This window comes from Sorghum bicolor, chromosome 4, assembly GCF_000003195.3.
Source record: "Sorghum bicolor cultivar BTx623 chromosome 4, Sorghum_bicolor_NCBIv3, whole genome shotgun sequence".
NCBI classification, from domain to species: domain Eukaryota; kingdom Viridiplantae; phylum Streptophyta; class Magnoliopsida; order Poales; family Poaceae; genus Sorghum; species Sorghum bicolor.
The window spans coordinates 2,306,731-2,325,935 of NC_012873.2; the positions used below are offsets into that span (position 1 = coordinate 2,306,731).

Here is a 19,205-nt window from a genome sequence, read left to right on the forward strand (position 1 = left end):
AGGCTTTGCAATGCGAGAGCTGGGAGCCATGCCATGGCCCCTCTCACAAGCCAAACCACTCTCGAAGGAATCACCCACCCAGACAGGCAAATCACACACACACACACACAGAAGAAACAGGGGCATTGCATTGCTTGGTTGATTGTGGCAAGGGAGATTCTTCTAATTCTAATTCTAATTCTAATTCTAAATCTAATCCTACAGTGCGTGAGTAGATAAACAAATGGAAGAGAGAGAGAGAGAGAGACGCGACATGAGAAGATTATGAGACGGTGTCCCCATCCACATGTCTGTATGGTCGGTATACAGACGAGTATATAAACTCCCCCGAGCGAGAGCGAGAGATTTCCCTCCAAAGGTAGAAGAAGCAAAGCATCTCATTCCCCAGGCCCGGCCAGGCCACCCCCCCCTCTACTTTTGTAGCTTTCCCATTCCCCCTCTTGCGTGCAAGCATCTTCCCCGCTCCATCTCCATCTTGTTTAATCCCCCTCCTAGCTCTCGTGATCTTGGCCGATCGAGCTCCTTCTTCTACCGCGTCGTTCCCTGTCTGTTCGTTTCCGTCGCGCGGGGCGCCGCGGTTGCTTGCCTTGCTTACCTTGCCGAGAGATCGTGATCGTGATCGTGAGCAGTGCGTGACCCGGCCACCCTGCTTGGCGTCTTCCGGAGGCCGGGGGCCGCGGCGGCCGTTGCTGTTTATTCGTCCGTTTCCCATCAATGCACTCCTCCCTTGCCTCCGCTGCATGCAATCCGTGTGTGTGAGTGCTCGCCGGCGTTGGTTTCGTGCGTCGCCTGCCTGTCGTCCTCACCGCAACGCCCTCCCCTCCCCGCCGCGCTCGTCGCAGCAACTAGCATTGCCTGCTTCTCCTTCCGCTACAAGAATCTGAGGAGCACCCCTCCCTCCTCCCTCGCTGTTCCCCCAGGCCCCAGCTCCCTCCTTTCTCGACAGAAGAGTGTTTCGTCTGCGCATTGCTCCGACCGACCGAGGAGCACAGCCATTGCCGCGTTCGCTTCGCTCGCGCGCGCCACGGTTCATGCTCCAGTCGCCGCCGGCTGCTCTCGGAGTCGGAGGCGGGTAGCTAGCTAGCTAGCTAACGGCGGGGCATGCGTTTCATCACAGGTGGCGGTGGCGGTGGTGCCGGCGGAGGTGGGTCGGCGGCGCGGTCGTACGAGCCCATGGCCACGGCCGACACCACGGACCTGCGCTACTGGCTGCACTGGCGGGTGGGGCTGTGCGGCCTCTGGGTGCTCGCCTGCATGGCCGTCGCGGGCTACCTCATCTGGCGCCACGAGGGTCCTGGCGCCGACCGCCGCCCCGGCGGCGCCGGCGCGGCGTCGTCGTCGGTCTCGTCGGGCCCCGCTGCTGACGGCGACCTGCCGGGCGGCGGCAAGGGGAGGCGACCCGGGGTGCTGTACGACGACGAGGCGTGGCGGCCGTGCCTCCGGGACATCCATCCGGCGTGGCTCCTCGCCTACCGGCTCATCTCCTTCTTCGTCCTCCTCAGCTTGCTCGTCGTCATTGTCATCTCCGATGGCGGCAGCATCTTCTACTACTACACTCAGTAAGTCACCAATCCCTTAATTTGCTACTAGTTACACTTTGTTTTTTCTTCTCTGATTTCCTTTGCCTTTTTTCCCCCTAATTTTGAATACAAAGATTGTTGTGGATTAGATGCAAAGTTGAGTAAAGATTCTCTATTTTTAAAAACCTTTTGTTTTAAAAAGAAGACATGGGGGCGCATTGCCACTCAGCTGCTGCAGCAGATTAAGTCTTTTTATTTGGTGCTTCATCACTGAATTAGAAATCGGTCAGCAAGTTTGGCATTTGTTCTGTCCCCTTGTAATACTCTGAGTTTACAGGGAATAAAGGGCTCTTTCCATGGAACAAACCTGTTTTAAACATGGGGTCCTTTTTCAGTTGCAAGAACTGAACATGGTTCTTAGAAACAATAATGGAGCCATCAGTCAGTTTGACAGCATTCTCTGTTATACTACTGTACATAATTGATGGCTGCCAACAACTAGCTTACACAGCAAGCGACGCCCTCTCTGTCTGGTTTCCCCCTTCACCAATCACCAATACTATTTTTTTTTCTGCCGTAGTACATTCTAAGAGACTTTTATTTGGGTCATCACTGTTTTGCTTTAATTTATTATTTGGAAAAGGTCGTCACTGTAGATGTCTGATGTCGTGTTAAGCATATTTCAGAAAAGTCTTTGTGGTTTGTGCACTAGTTAAAATATTAGCAACTGATCATAAGGACCGAGAGTTGGTTTTGGAGCTCTGTTTGTGTGGTCAGGCTTCTCTAGGCTTTAATCATAAATGATAAGTGGATAGTGTTGTAAGAATACCCACTCCAACTTAGATGGCCATCAGACCTTCTGTTCCATTGAACATTTCTGATATAAGTTTTCTACTGTAAACAAATACCCCTGCTTTTCAGATATTGTCTTGTTTTACAAATCACCAGTGTAGCCTTTTCCAAGCTTTTTTTTAAAAAAAACTCTGAGATTGTGACTGGTTGGTAGCACCAGTTTTTTTCTGAAAGATCTGGTTGCTGTTCAAGTGTTTCTGCTTTGTAACTCTCTTCTTGGAAATAGGACTTGTCCCCCCCTGCCAGCTTCTTGTAACGGTTGTTGAACTGTCTGTCATGCAGGTGGACCTTCATTCTGGTGACGATTTACTTCGGGGTAGGCCTTTTCTCTTTCATAATCACAGCCAAATAATTTATCTTTCCACTGAATTCCTCAAGCCAATGATGCTTGCCAGAGACTTCGAAACAACCTGTTATCTGACGGAAGAATAATTGTTCTGTGAATTGTTTCAGCTTGGCACGGCCCTGTCCATCTATGGCTGCAGCAAGTTCACTGATGAGAACGTCGCCGCGGTGGCAGCAGACATGGAGCTTGGCACAAACTACATGCCTCATGGCTTGGCTGCTAAACCGACCTTCGATGAACACAGTGGCGATAGAGAGATTGCTGGGTTCTGGGGTTACCTGCTCCAGATCATCTATCAGGTAAAGAGGCCTCCACACCACCAAACACTTTGAAATATTATCCAGTTGGGGGACCTTTTCATGTTTCTTATTGGAGAGGGACATCTGTATGGTGCACTGACATTGGCTGATTTGGTGTTGCATACATGGAGGGGTTCTCATTTTGCTTTCGATGCGCAATTATTAGTGCCGGGTAGTTACCATGATGCGCTAACAGCTGAATCAGTATGTTTATGGTGTGCTCATGGATCAGATTCTGTTTCCGAAGATCAGATCAGATCAGATGTGCCCACATAGCATCTTTGTCTGGTCACACCTCCATCTCCATGGCATGTAGATGCTCCTACGTGAGCCAATTGCTAATGGTCCATGACTCCATGTCCAGGTGTTCAGTCTATATCTCTGCACACTGCACAGCTCATGCATGTTTCCTTGCTTGCTTGAAGGGCTGAGTCACCTTTCCCCTTCTTTGTGAAGTGTAGAGGCGTAGGGCTGACTCTTTAGATCGTGGCATCAAGAATAAAGGCAACCTGATTCCTTTTGTATTGATTTGCTAGGTCTAACTGTATCAGCAATGGTGACTGAATGTCTGCCTAGGTTGGCATAGGACAGTCTGGAAATCACCTTTTGCTTTGTAAGAAGAATTAATAGATAACTAAGGAAGGGTGATGGCCTAGGAGAAGTAGCCCCAGAACGAACCACGTTGAAATTGGACTATACTATTAGCTATGCTTTACCATTCCATATCAAAGTTTATCATATCTTAGAACTCTTTCTGATATTTACAGCAGAACGGTAACTTTGTTTACTATTTATTGACAGACAAATGCAGGTGCCGTGATGCTTACAGACTGTGTGTTTTGGTTCATCATTTTCCCATTCCTCACCGTCAAAGACTACAATCTCAACTTCGTAAGTATAAGTGCTGTCTTCCACAACCACAACATGATCCTGACAAAGAAAGTACTAATAGTTCACTGATTTCTCTTCTGGCAGTTGTTGATAGGAATGCATTCAGTGAATGCTGTTTTCTTGCTTGGTGAGGCTGCCCTGAATAGCTTGGTAAGCAGCACATGAGTGATTACTGAACTTGATGATTCAGAAAAAAAGGAAGTTGATGAATGTTTTCACAGTTTACTGAACACACTGCAAACTCTCATGGTTTCATTTACAGAGGTTCCCTTGGTTCCGGATCGCGTATTTCTTTCTTTGGACCGCGCTTTACGTCATTTTTCAATGGATTGTTCACGCAGCAACTCCAATCTGGTAAACTTTAATTTCCAGCTTAAATTTCATAAGCAAAGTACTACAACTACTGTGCACATATACACATTTCATAGTACTAAATCAACACTATATGTGGCTTTTGGCAGGTGGCCTTACCCATTCCTTGACTTGACATCAAATTTGGCACCTTTGTGGTAATCTACTTACCTCACAACCAAGAACAAATTCTTCATAAACTCTCTCCAAGTAATTAAATTTAACTGATTCGTTCCCTACCAATCGGCATAGGTACCTTGCGGTGGCGGTGTTGCAACTGCCGTGCTACGTGGTGTTCAGGCTGGTGATCAAGCTGAAGCACCACCTGCTGGCCAAGTGGTTCCCGGTCTCGTACGTAAGAGGCTAGCTAGGGGCACAAGCCAGGCCTTCGTCTTCTCCGCCTCCATTGCAGCCGCTTCAGTTCTGCAATGGCGAAAGCAATGCAAGCTACAGAATAATGGCGGGGTCCGGGTTGTTTATTATTTGGGGGGAGCGATTCTTGTGCAGGTGCCCTCTCCGACCAAAGAATAGAGGGGAGTGGCACATTGGATGCATGCGTGCGTTTTTACAGGGGTATAAAACTATAAATAGTTTGGTGTACATTGGATGGAAGTGAAGCAGCATAGTAGTTTTTAAGAGTTATTTTTTTTTTCTTTTTTGCCGTGGTGGAAAGTGAACACATAAAAGAGATCGAGGACAGCAGGGAGTGGGAGTGGCTGTGTATAGGTTGACAGATTGGATGAAAATGAAATGGAGATGATACTATTCCTTGACATCTTTTGTAGAGCTGATTGACTGGTCGCTATATTATTGCTGATATTGGATTAGGATTCAAATCATACACCAACAAGGAGGTTCTGCAAGGCCACCTAAAACGCCAATAAATCTCACTGGGAGATGTAATGCACAATAAATCATTGAAGAAGGGTAAAAATAGGGAAGTATGGAATAGTATAGATGTAGACAATGGGATATTGGATCTCTCCTCGGCCATATACCCTTTATTTTATCTCTCCTCGGCCATATACCCTTTATTTTATAAGGAGTATGGGTGGTCTTATCCCGTTAAAAATACAATATGGTACTATTCTTACGTCGCTTTATAAAGTTTTTCATAGCGCTGGCAAAACTATCATGAGCCAATTCTGAAATTGACTTGGGCCCAATTTAGTTGTCATAAATTATATAACAAAAAAGAGGCTAAGAGAACTCAAGATTGAACTACAAGTATGGTCAGAACATAATAAGATGTTTAAAGGTGAACTCCAGTGTAGGTTTGATCCCCTATGCAACCTACAGGAAGAAATTGAAGGAGCAACAGAAATAGATGAAGACACTGAGCACGGAGCTAGATTCACTTCGTATCAAGTTGCAAAATTCCAGGGAGAGGTCCTGAACATGAAGCAAGAGAACAACAAAGTCGCTGATGGACTGCAGGCTAGTTTGAATCATGTAAAAGGGCTCCAAACAAAACCTCGATAAGGTTCAGGCAAAGACTCTCAATAGCAATAGCTTAGGTGTTTACTTCCAAAATTTTTTCAAGATTTACCATCACATCGAATCTTTGGTCGCATGCATAGACAAAAATAAAAACTAATTACACAATTTACCTGTAATTTGTAAGATGAATCTTTTGAGTCTAGTTACTCCGTGATTGGATAATGTTTGTCAAATAAAAACAAAAGTGCTACAGTAACCAAAAATCAAAATTTTTGCGAACTAAACAAGACCTTATCTGGGCCTAAAGCTTGCAGCACTTGGAGGAATGCACCCTCTAAATCAAAAGTAGCGCTCCGGATGTGCTTCTTTCCAGCCAAGAAAAAGAAGACATCGCTGTTTGCATGTGTAAATCCAGTACCTTTCAAAGCAGCACAGTGACATGGCATTCTTCACTAAAATGAGCTAGGTATGCATGATGGTCAGGTTTTCGGGATCGAATCAAGTTCATCATTGAACAAGCAAACAAGCCTTAAGATTTGATGCCAGGTTGTGGCCTCATCATTGAAATAGCATATTTTTACTAACCAGCTGGTTCAATTCAAAAGAGATATATAGTTCAGAAAATAGATCCTTTGAAACGATTATTATATGACATAAAACTCAGCTTGTGGCGTTTAGCATTGAGGCCATAACCAAACGATCCATTCATTGCAGGGTTACTGTGTGGGTTACTGAGCTAACAACTCTGCGATCCTTGTGAAGGAAGCTCTTATCTCCTCCCGGTCCTTAGGATCCTCCCAAAGGTTGAAGTACTCCTCGGAGGGGATAGTAAAAAGACAAGGCTTCTCCGCAGCAGCTTCTGCCGCCGCCGCCGCCGCCGCCGCCGCCTTGTTGGCCTTCTTGGTCGCCTTCTTGGCCGCCCGAGCCACCGCCGCCGCCGACTTCTTCTTCGCCCGAGCCTCTGTCGCCACCGCCTTAGTGTTCGCCGGAGCCTCCGCCGCCGACATGTTCCTCGCCCGAGCAGCTCCGGCCTCCGCCACCACCACCTCCGCCGTCACCTTCTTGCTCGTCGCAGAAGCTCCGGCCTCCGACGCCGCCACCTTGCTCGCAGCAGCAGCAGCTCCGGCGAAGTCGCTCCAGGATGCCGACTTCACCATGCTCTTGCCCGGCGCCAGGCGCTTGGAGACGCCGATCTCGATGTTGACGTCCTTGAGCGGATTCGAGATGCGCCTGGGCAAGACGCAAGCGTAGCCCTCAACAGGATTCTCGGCCTCGCGGCGGCTGTTGTTTTGGCGAGGAACCAACCGGGCGTCAAATATATAGGCCCTTGTTCCCTCCGACTCCGATCCGTCGTCTCACGAGCGCGGCGGCCCGATCCATGGATGTTGATGCGGACACGGGTCCATCCAATTGCGCGACGGACCAGGATATTGGCCCAACTCGGACTAAAGGCCTGGTTTAGTTCACACAATTTTTTTAAGATTTTCCATCACGTCCAATCTTACGTCATACTCCATCCGTCTTAAAAAGACCGTTGTTATTGACTTTGACCAATCATATTTGACCTTTGTGGACCTTCACGCACGCAAACTGGAATTACCGCGACGGCGGCGCCTTCATGGCCGCGACTCTTCTCGCGGCGCCAGGCAGGAGCATTGCGGACAGCAGCCAAAAAGTCACGATTGAAAATAGTTGGATCTGATCAAATTGTGGGTCTATTTTCTTAATTTTACCAAGTCTAAATAGCAAACTATTGGAGAGCCTATATTATTTTACTTGTCATATATTTTAGGGAGTTGCCAAAACATAAGATTTGCCAAGTCAATTTTGGTAAACTCTTGGAGATGCTAATAGTCATTTACAGATCGAGTCTGTTGGAAACATTTTTTTTTCAACAATAGCTAATTTATCTTTAGAAAATAATTTAGCTAATCTCTTGGAGATGCTCTTACGTTCGTAAATTGTTTACTAAAGAGAAGAAAATCTGTGCATGATCATCATGGACGTTCACCCAATGTGGAAATCAGAGGTTGTTTAGCGATAATTGCCAACATGCCCTTTTATTTATTTAATCAAACAAAAAAATTAAAAAACCGTGTGTGGCATTACATTGGGATTACATTGGACTGCCTGTCCAGCAGATGAAACCATATATCGATGGATCCTTTGACTGATCGATTTGAACAAAAAACAAATTAGCAAAGAAAATATCAAATTAATTAATTGGTAGTTTGGTCCATATCCATCAAATGATTAATTGGCAGACCATGGTGGCCAGCGTATAGATAGCTCAATGCAACGCCTCCTTAATTTCCTTGAAGATGAGGGACGGGGTGCAGATCTTCTTGCATTCTTCAATAGCAAGCTGCTCCTTCTCCACCTTAGTGCAAACCGTGTGGCAGCTAGCAGTGATCTCCGCCACTTTATCCTCGTACTTCTTTTTGCATCCTTCTTCGCAAGACTTGGAGTCTGGAGTGCCAAAGCCGTGCTTCTTGTTGCATTTCAACGAGCATTGGACAGCCTCGATCCACACCTTTTTGAAGCGCTTGTTGAGGGCGCAGGACTCCTTGCAGGCTGGCTCCTTGAGCTTCTTTTCTGCACAGAGATTTTTGCAAGTGTCTTCTTTCTCCTTCTTGTCGGCAGCGGCTCCAGCGATGAGTGCGAGGACCAACACGAAGAGCACCACCACGATCTTCATTTTCTTTGGTAATGGAGATCGAGACGTGGTTGCTATTGGGATTATTGGTGCTGATAGAGGGGGATGGCACCTTAATTTATTTGCTTATAGAACTAATGACACATTTGTTAGTCATATATATAGGACATCATATGGCAAAATGGACATGTAAGTGTGTGACCATGAGAGCTTCTCTCCCTACCTCTAGCTCGGTTCTGATTGCATGCATGCATATATCTATATGTGCATGCAATACCCTAGCTCTTTTTCTTGGTTTTCCGTTTCACCTGGGTTACCACAAATTAACGCGTAAAGATGCGGTTGCCATGGTAGATGCACAGTGAAAGAAAAATACTATCTCGATCTCCTTCTTGTTCTTGGCACTACCCTAAAAACAGTAAATGGCATCTACCCAGCTTGTCATCAAAAGAAAAAGCAAAAGCGTTGAGCAAGAGATGAGGATCAATGCTTGGAGTAATGCTCTCCGCAGCAAGATAACTACCATGACCCAACTCCAAGAATTTGTTGATTTATGGATTAAAGTCTAAAACTGCAAGACAATCACCTAGAGTTGGACCAGAGTCTTGGCCTATCACATACAATTAAATGGATCCTACATCGGTAAAGTTTTCTTTAAGGGCATATGCCCTCACTCTCCTATTCATTGGATTCGTTTTGATAAGTGTGCAAACACACATCTCAATATGTGGAACTGTTTTGAGATATGTGTTTGCACACTTCTCAAAGCGAATCCAATGGGTGGGAGAGTGAGGGCATATGTCCTTAAGGGTAAAAAAACTGCGTCCATCCTACATCAAATACAATAGCAGAAGGCAAATAAACTAAAGAAAATAATAAATGCAAACTTTGCACTTGGATATATACTAATCCAAGATCCTCGACCACACTGCAGTCAATTAAAACTTGCGAGGCTGGCCTCATCAGGATGCATGTGTCTCATGCCATGGACCATTAGAGACAGGTCGCCACATCTATATGCCTGCTCGTGGCCCTTCGCCCAAGCGATTGTTGCAATATGGTGCAAAGTTGTAGACCTCCTTGAGTACTACAACTGCTAGGGCCGCACACGCCACTAAAGTTGCAATCTACCTCCTTGTGTACGGGATCTCCATTCTAATTTGTAGTTGAAGATCCAACACGCCACTGCTAGGGCCGCCAAGGCCACCAACGCTGTCTCTATGCCCCTCCCCAGTGCCTCCGCCTCCCAATCACCTCCCCGGCACGCACACGCCGGTGTGCATTCCTCCAGGGACTCGAGCGTACACTTCGGCACGCGGAGAGAGGGTGCGGTGGTGCCGGTGACGTGGGGCTGGCCATGGTCCAAGGTGGAGGTTAGAGTTGTAGGTGGTGACAAGACCTCGGTTACGACCTTAGCCAAGCCTGGCTCCTAGAAAACGGCCAGCTCTTGCGTTTTTCTGGAGCCAGGCTAAGTGGTGGTTGGTGGCTTCATGGAGCCTGGCTTGAACTTCTAAACAGACAACCAAACAGTCTGAAGGTGACTCTGTGGAGCCTAGTTGGGACTTAGCCACCCAACCAAACAGGCCCATAACTCATACTCAAATGAGTTAGGGCAATTTGCATCTAGAGATGATGAATATGTAGTCTAATTTCAATCAAGTTTAAGGATCGGGGGAGAATTTTATTCTAAAAGTAAGCTATCCTTACTTCCCACTAAACAAAGGAGAAGGGGCAGGCAATCACTACTACTAGTTTCAAACGATCCATCATGTCGGCACGAGAGACCATCGGATTATTCCGGAGCTTATTATTGTCTACTACAGTACAATACTACTCAGTACTGACATGGATCGAGTAAGCTCTCGGAGTATAAAATGCAAATGACATTCCGGAACCTGAGTCTCTCTCTTTGGATATTTCACAGAGAAATCTAAGAATTTAGCTCAAATTCAGGCCATGCAATAACCCTCTAATATGTGGACGGCTGTGTCTGGAGGCCAAACCCAAACGGGAACAATGGATCGTAGTGCGCGTCGCCGACGTTCATGGGCAGCTGATCCACCGACCGGAACCACGTCCTCGACAGCTTCCCCGTGAACCCGTAGTCGCCGAACAGCACGTCGCTGACGCCCTGCCCCTCCGTCCCCGGCAGCCACGCCGCCACCAGCGCGTCGATGATATCCATGAACGGCTCCACCACCAGCGGCCGGCCGGAGACGAGCACGACGACGCACTTGATGCTGCCGCAAACATTCCGGATGATGTCCGGCCCGGGCGCAGGGATGGTCAGGTTCAGGTTGTCGCCGAACGTCTCGGCGTAGGGAGGCTCGCCGACGACGACGACGGCGTAGTCGAACCGTGCCTTGTTCTTCTGGACGAAGCCAGCGTCGGGGTTCTCGGAGTAGACGACGTCCGTGCCGGGGGCGACGGCGCGTCTGATGCCGTCGAGGATGGTGGTCCCGGCGGTGAGGTTGTTCCCCGTGAGGCCCTGCCAGGTGATGGTCCAGCCGCCGCACTGGCTACCGAGATCGTCAGCGTGGCTTCCGGCGACCAGGACTCTGCCGCCGTAGGAGAGCTTCTTGGGCAGCGGCAGCAGCGGCTTTGCGCCGGGCTTGCCGTTCTTGAGGAGGACGAGGGACTTGCGCACGGCCTCGCGCGCCAGGTCGCGGTGCTCCTGCTTGCCGAGCTCGCCGACGAGGCTGGTGTCGGCGTAGGGGTTGTCGAAGAGGCCCATGGTGAACTTGACGCGCAGGATGCGGCGGACGGCGTCGTCGATGCGGCTCATCGGGATTGTGCCGTTCTGCACCAGCAACGTGAGGTCGTCGATGAACTCCGTGTACGTGTACGGGATCATCACCATGTCAACTCCGGCCAGGATGCCCAGCTTGATGGACAGAAGGTAGTCAGCGTGGTCAGGGGTCGTGATCCTGTCAAGCCCTTGCCAATCCGAGATGATGAAACCCTGAAATATATATATATATATATACATCATCATTATCAGTTGAATTCCTCAACATGCATGCAATTGACTTGAACAGGGACTCAGGGAGGGACCCTGAAGCGGAGCCTGTTCTTGAGGTGGTCGGTGACGAGGAAGTGGTTGGCGTGCATCTTGACGCCGTTCCAGCTGGAGAAGGAGACCATGACGGTGGAGACGCCACGGATGACGGCGTTGTAGTAGGGCGGCATGTGGACGGCCATGAGCTCGTGGAAGGACGCCACCGTGTTGCCCTCGTTCACGCCCTTGGTGGTGCCGCCGTCGCCGACGTAGTGCTTGGAGCACGCCGCCACGTTTCGCTGCCCGCCGGCGACGTACGGCGCGCCGGGGCGGCCGCCGCTCGCCGGCGCCGGGATCTCGCCCTGGAACCCGGAGATGATGGAGGTCATGTTGCGTACCACCCCCGGGTGCTCGCTGAAGCTCTCGTAGCACCGGCCCCACCGAGGGTCTCTGCACACCGCCACGCAAGGAGCGAAGACGTAGGGGATGCCGGTGGCCCTCACCTCCAGAGCTACAGCTGCTCCAATCCTCTGTGCTAGCTCTGGGTCCCTGAATGAAGCAAATTAATAAATAAACATGCAAATCGAGCCATCACATTTTTGTTTATTTATTATGTCATGATGAATTATATATTATATTACACACTTGATTTGTTTTAGGGGTCCAGTTATTTTACTCTTATTACCTAAAATGTAAAAACTGGGCTAACACACTTTTATTTTACCTGGTGCAGCCGAGGCCGATGTTGTGTGGGAAGATGGTGGCCTTGTAGACGTTGCCGTGGCCGTGGACGGCGTCGATGCCGTAGATGATGGGGATCCCGAGGCGCGTGGACAGCGCTCCGCTCTGCATCCCGTTCACCATCTTCACCCACGCCTCCGGCGGCGCGTTCTTCGCCGGCACGCTGCCGCCGCCGCTTAGCACGCTGCCTGCACGGCCGGACGCATGCATATGGCTTCAGGATAGGTGATCCATCGTACATGTTTACCATACATGCATTAAGAACGCCATTAAGGTGTGGCCCACATCGGCACATCGCTTGCCACACCACCTTCCTCGTGCAGGCTGTTTTACATTGTCTGCCTCCATTAATATTTAACCTAGGCAGAAATAATGGAGGTGGGTAGATTCTGCGCCTGCCTCCATTCTAAAAAGGTCACGCCACCCAAAATCAATCCTGTAGTAGTGCTTGGCCACCAGCCGGGTTGGGCCGCCCTCAACCTGCCCTTGTCGCTTTGTCCCATCCTCTTCCTTGTCCTCACCTCCGCCCTGCCAGGGTTCATTGGAAACCCTAGCGCGCCTGCTGTGGCCACCTTCTTCCGCTCCTTTTTTCTACAATGGTGAGCTTTGGTGGCGACGACCTCCCTCTGATCACCTTCGGCGATCTCGCTCTCGCTAAAACCCTAGTCTCTTCCTTCATCTCTTCCTGTCTGTCGGGTGCGGGCGCAAACGTAGGTGCGTGGGTCACGTGACTGCGGGGACGTCACCTAATAAACTTTGTGACATATTAAACTGACGTAAGTACGACTCAACGCTCTCTTATTTTAAGCAGCGACGTACGTGACGTTACCGTTGACCGGAAAACTTTATTTACCCACACCAACGTCTGGCACACAATATTATATCAACAATAATAATGCAAGTGGCCGGCCTAGACTAATAACACTAAAGTACAAAGGTTTATAATAATATGTATCATCAAATGCTAATGATCTCTCTCCCATCAATCTGGCAGATCTGAATAGTTTTAATTTACGCTAAACACACTGTTGACTGTTTAGCGTAAATTAATTAAAACTATTTAGATCTAAGTGTGGCCTTTGTTTGAAGTTTATTCGAACCTTCTTAGAGTTACCAAGCTCGATGGCCCAAACTATAAGCAAAAGCAAAAGCAAGGACTTCACGCCATTTTTTTAAATTTTAAAAAAAATCCTAATTGCTGGTTGTTGCTAATATATAGTTCCTGTCCTGAATCATTGTTAAAGGGAGTTTTCGCGCACTCACCAGTATATAGTTCTCACGTTATTAAAGGGAGTTTTCGCGCACTCTTAATTACCGTTTGACTACAATTAATCTGGTCAAATAAAGATCAACGCTATTGCAGTATATCTAACCCGTCCCTCGCTGATAGCTACTAGTTGGATCTAGAGACTAGAGCTCCATATACTGCTTGTTTGGAACTGCCCCGCTCCTAATATTTCGCTCTGCTCTCAACTGTGCTAGCCAAACAGGGACACGTCTACTAACATCGCTCTAAAAAAAAGTATAGTACGTTGATGGTCAACTAGTTTCAGGTTTTTTTAGAGCTACTCCATGACAAAATTGGTTGAACAGAGTTGTTCGATGGAGTTGAGTAGTCTCGAACAACTGGATCGAGTAGTCGCGGACATTTTGAGAGGTCTATCTAGCTACCTACGAGTGACAAGTTGCACCTACGCGTCCATACATATATACATACTCGCATACGCATATATACACACACATATATACCTATGAGGTACTTGTTGACGACGTCGGCGGTGGCGTTCTCCCGCTCGATCTGCGACATCTGCCCGATCTTCTCCGCCAGCGTCATCCGCCGCAGCAGGTCGTCGATCCGCCTGTTCAGCGGCTGCTTCGGGTCCTTGTACCTCAAGTAGTCGTCGCCGCCGGCGCCGCCGCCCTTCGTCGGCAGAGCCGCCGCGACGGCGACGCAACCAACAAACAGCTGCAGCAACAGCAAGCAGCAGGCGGCGGCTGCCGCAGTGGTCATGGTCACCACCACCCTGACCCCCATATGGCTCGATCACCTCTCGATCGCCCCTGCTAGCTCTCGATCCAGCTAACCCTGCTATTGCAATTGCATGCATGCATCATATATATAGTTATTATATATCATGCAATTACGCATGCAGTTATATATATATATATATATATATATATATATATATATATATATATATATATATATATATATATATATGTTTTGAAACGAACGATTTACACATATATATTGCTGTATATATGCATGCACGTATATATAGTCGTATATATATACACGAAGAAAAGAAGAGCTACCTTACAGAGAATACAAAGATGAACAAGGAGCCACAGTGGAGTGAAGTGTGGGACTGTAGACAGTTTGCTTGACCTCTATTTATGGACTACGCGCGGTAAGCAAGGGCTCATACAAAATGGATAAGCTCAGTGTCTGGGCCATGTTAGCATAACTTGGAGTTTGTACTACATGTGTATAAAACTATAAATTATTTTCCCCCAAGATTCCTTCTTTGAGTTGAAATATTCGAGATTTCTGACGTTGCATTAATTCGATTGACAAATGGCTGTTTCTTTATAGTCAAAGTAAACTCTTTCTAGAAATCTGCTCAGACCGTACCATGTGTATAAAAAGATAACGACCTTATTCACTTGTGCACACTTTACTAGCTTTGCCCTCGTTGGATCCATGTACAAGCACCCTAGAAGTTATAGCAGCCTCCGATTCAAACCCTAGGGTCCATATACCTAAATTAAGAACAAACTTCAAGGGTAATGACTTAGGCCTTGTTTAGATTTGAAATTTTTTGGCCCAAAAAGAAATTTTTTTTTTTGGAATTGGGGTCTGGTAACTAAACGGGGCCAAAAAAATTTGGCGCAAAAATTTTGGGTTGCAACTGTGCTGCAAATACATACAGCCCAAGTTGTGTCAGAAAAAATCTAAACAGAGCCTTAGAAGACGTTCAAAAGGATTTACATCCACACCTGACACTGGTACTCCGGGTGAACATCATCACTCCTAATAACTCATAACCTCTTGTGGACCACGCGGAGCATCGTGATGGTATAAGCTAGCATACGCATCACAATTCTTAGATGAAGCCATACAAAGACAAACAAAAATAGAAAATATCTCATCTATCTCAAATCTCATTAATCTACTCTCTCTGTTCCAAAAATAAGTGTCGCTATAGTATTCATGCCTTGTTTTCTAGAAAATACTTGGAACCGTTGTATCTCCAAATAAGTTTATTATAAAAATAGATTGAATGACCTATCTAATTATACTAATTATGTACTATAAATATCATTTTTTTGCATATAGATTTGGTCAAAGTTAAATGCGTTTGAATCCTCGAAAAACAAGAACGACAATTATTTTGGGACGAAGGGAGTAGACACCATCCTTCTTGTTGTCTTCAGGTTTTTCCCAGGTCTTGGTTATCAGGAGTGGGTGGTGAGTGGTGAACTGGTGATGCCGCTGGGCTATCAAGAGTTGAGATGCAGTCCTGAGAAGCATGTTCATGCTCTCAATGACTTTCTCATTGAATCCATCTTTAAAAACACCTGCCCAACACTACTATAAAAATGATTTTCAGCAACGACATTTTGTGGGTAGAGGCAACACCGTATCTGATGGGGCCATCTCCATAGCATTTGGCAAAGAAGCCGCCTCTACAACTAGCTCTACTAAAGCAGCTGGTAAAATCCAGCCGCCTCTGGAAATGATTGTATTTTCATATATAGGCGGCTAGTACCTCCAGCCGCTTCTAAATCTGAATTTTAAGAGGCGGCTCCAGCTGCCTTTGGTCTAATAAATGATATCTGAGCAGTCTACACGAGTGCCTCCTTGCCCAATCTGCCTCCTGCTCTGCCAAATTCTTTCCTTCTCTCCTCCAAACTCTCGCCCAGAGTGCCATATATACAGGAATTTGGGGCTCTAGAACGAAATGAAAATTGCTAGATATGTTAATTTAAGGGTGAGGGCTTGGATTATTTCTTCCCACTGTTCTCTATAGGTGTTAGGCAAACCACCTCCTAAAGCTAAGCTAACAGTTTCTAGCTTTACATTCACCAAAGGTGAGATCAACCTATATCACATAGTTCAAAGAGGACTGGATGATATCTAAGATTCACGTGAGACTTCTATATTTTGTAATAACCTCTGGTATGGTTGCATTAATATTATATTACGTTCGCAGTATTTCATGGATGCATGCATGCATCGACGGTGGGTCTCGCGAAGGCGCGCAAAAACAAATTAAATTAAGGTCACTGATGCACGGTATTTTATTTTTCTTGACACACAAATCGCACCGATGTAATGTAATGGATCGAACCAGTCCAGCTTGTTCGTCAACCTCGCCGGCGGCTAATGCATGGATTCGTCCCGTGTCGGCTGTCGGCAGGGTTATTACCACCAGCTTGTCAGCTCATGTCATAGGTTTCTGAATTTCTTAGAGTAAGTATTATGGCATGCATGCACGTGAATTGTACTTATCTATGGAGGTTCTGAACTGCAGTTTAGGATGAAGAAAATTAAAAAAAAGTGTTCCTCAATCCTCGATCGAGGAGATCTCGATCTCGGACGCAACCAGTCTTACTCGATCGGATCCGCCACGGGTATGGTTCAGATCTCATGGTGGAGAATCGAGGCACCGAGCTAGTCCTCCAATATATATAGCTTGTGTAATATAATAGATCAATTGTTAACTACGGTTATTTTAACTCCTAAGACAGTGTAAGATGGAGATGAACGTCGCCGCCCATGAGCACGACACAGCTGCGCGCTTGCAGCAGCTGCCGGCCGGCCGGAGCATGTTGAGGAGGCAACCACACTCGGCAAAGTGATCTGGCCTGGCACCTAGGAATCAAGCGTTGCCGAGTGTCGATACCAGGACACTAGGCAAACTTGGTTGTGCTTTGCTAGTGTTGCTGGCAGAACACTCGGCAAACTTGATGTTTTGCCTAGTGCTTGAACCAGAACACACTCGTCATACTTACAAATTTTATATTTTTTTTAAAAAATGTCTTTGCCCAGTGTTGTACCTTAGACATTCAGTAAAATGTCTCACGCCGTCTATTAGGCCGTCACGGCTACTTTTGTTTGCCGAGTGTCAAATGGGCACTCGGCAAAACCCTGATAAATAACATGGCAAAGCTGAGACAGCGAAAAACTTAACGACAAAGGAGGCTTTGCCGAGTGTGGCACTCGCTAAACTGTTTACCGAGTGTTTTTGTCCGTTTGTTAAGTGCCGTAGACACTAGGCAAAGCGTGTCATTCTAATAGTGAGGGATTGAGAAGGGACTACGTGTACATACACGAAAGTGATGATGAGTCTTACGAACAGAGGAGAACAGGGAGAAGCGGAGAGAGGGTGCAAATCCAATGGCTTTTTAAAAACCTGTTTTAGTTATTATTTTAATAATAAATCATAATAATCTGACTCACTTGCTCACTGGCTCTGTGTCCAGCCAGATATGGAGGTGTTCTACAATCCACCTTATTTGTTTGGTTGATAAACTATATGACAGAAAATATTATTAGCTGATTTTTTATAAGAAAAAAATATTATTAAATGCCTAGCAGATTTGACATCAAACCATACCTCCCAGCGGCAACAACGGTGGCACATCTGTTGACTCCTCGGTCGGCGTGCTCTCCCCACCTCAGCTCCGCTGGACCTGGCCACACTGCTCCTGCAGTCCTGCTCCACCACCAGCGCCCATCACATGCACGAAGAGACCTCACGCCTAGAATGTCCAGCGGGGCAAATGGTAGAATAAAACCAATAAACCATGCCAGGGTTTAGACACATATAGTTATATCTTTAACGATGTAATGCTGCAAAATCAATCTCTGCCCCCCTGGCCAGTGGCGGAGCCAGGATGTGTAGGGAGCCTGGGCAAGATGTAGCTAGGAGTAACGTAATATTAAGGATCCGTTTGACAAGACTCACGCTCTGCAGTGTGGTATAAAGTTTTTTTATTGTGACACAGAGTGATATAAAGTTTGTAATAAACTTGTGGACCAATCAGCAAAGCAATATGTATTAAAAAAACGAAAAGAAGAAGCAATCTACTTCATGTGTGCCGAGCTAGACTAAACTGTACCTGTTCACCAGGCACCCAGCTGAGCCCGGCCACCGGCCCAGGGTGGCCGGGCCTTGGCTCCGCTAGTGCCCCTGCCACAACGTTTTTGTAGCAGAACAAATGTAACATGTACCTTTAAGTTTTTTTCTGAAATAAAAATTCAGGTGGGGTTACAACCCCCAGCCCTCCTGACATTTTCTTTTAAAAAAACATATAATTATGCCATAGTTTGAATTTAGCTCTGCGACTGCCACCAACAAGATCATAGACTTCAATAACATCACCATTAGAGATTGATGCAGCCAATTTTTAACATGAATTACCAAACAATCTCATAGAAATCTATCTAGCTCCCACTGTACTTTGAGAAGACGTGTCTTTTGCAAGTTTCTTAGCTGAAAAGCATCTCAGGTTGGTTGCAATAGATACCAAATAGAATAATTAAGGCCTTGTTTAGATGTGATTTTTTTTAATTTTGCTACTGTAGCACTTTCGTTTGTTTGTGGTAAATAATGTCCAATCATAGACTAACTAAGGTCAAAAGATTCGTCTCGCGATTTACAGTCAAATTGTGTGATTAGTTTTTATTTTCGTCTATATTTAATACTTCATGCATGTGCCGCAAGATTCGATGTGACAGGGAATCTTGAAAACCTTTTGGATTTCTGAACTAAGCAAGGCGGGCTTCGTTTGGTTGGCAGAGATCCATACCCTGGAACCGTTCCTGTCCTGAATCCTTGTGCAATTTACATAGCAAACTCTGACCAGGAATGATTCCTGCCAGGAATTGGCCCTAAATGGAATGCAGCCTTAAGTAGTCCGCTTGTTAGATCAACTAGTGTGCTATCAACATATGGCAATGGCAATGGCAGTCCCATAAGCCATAACCCAAGCTGCTACCGCCACCATTGCTGCGGCTCTTCATGCTGAATTGACTTCTGATCTTCGTTTGAGAGAGATTTAGATGGAGTTGAGCGATGACCTCGCAACTCGGATCAGTATA

At 46.7% G+C, this 19,205-nt stretch overlaps 2 protein-coding genes across 3 annotated transcripts; one reads left to right on the forward strand and one right to left on the reverse strand.

The window, feature by feature from the left end:
- Window positions 337–5,032, forward strand: LOC8069921. The gene is made up of 8 exons (XM_021460190.1): window positions 337–1,559; window positions 2,655–2,688; window positions 2,826–3,017; window positions 3,819–3,908; window positions 3,993–4,058; window positions 4,171–4,262; window positions 4,370–4,417; window positions 4,512–5,032. Exons 1-8 carry the CDS (start codon window positions 1,102–1,104, stop codon window positions 4,624–4,626), a joined length of 1,095 nt encoding a protein of 364 aa, XP_021315865.1. The 5' UTR covers window positions 337–1,101; the 3' UTR covers window positions 4,627–5,032.
- LOC8069922 (beta-glucosidase BoGH3B) lies at window positions 10,011–14,545 on the reverse strand. Of its 2 annotated transcripts, none has more exons than XM_002453208.2 (5): window positions 14,411–14,545; window positions 13,844–14,180; window positions 12,078–12,282; window positions 11,410–11,902; window positions 10,011–11,317 (listed from the first exon to the last, which is right to left on the reverse strand). In XM_002453208.2, the coding sequence occupies exons 2-5, from the start codon at window positions 14,127–14,129 to the stop codon at window positions 10,325–10,327; spliced, it is 1,977 nt and encodes a 658-aa protein (XP_002453253.1). In that variant the 5' UTR covers window positions 14,130–14,180; window positions 14,411–14,545; the 3' UTR covers window positions 10,011–10,324. The 2 variants fall into 2 exon arrangements, with proteins under 2 accessions (XP_002453253.1, XP_021315864.1); XM_021460189.1 differs by having other exon boundaries at window positions 13,844–14,183; window positions 14,411–14,494.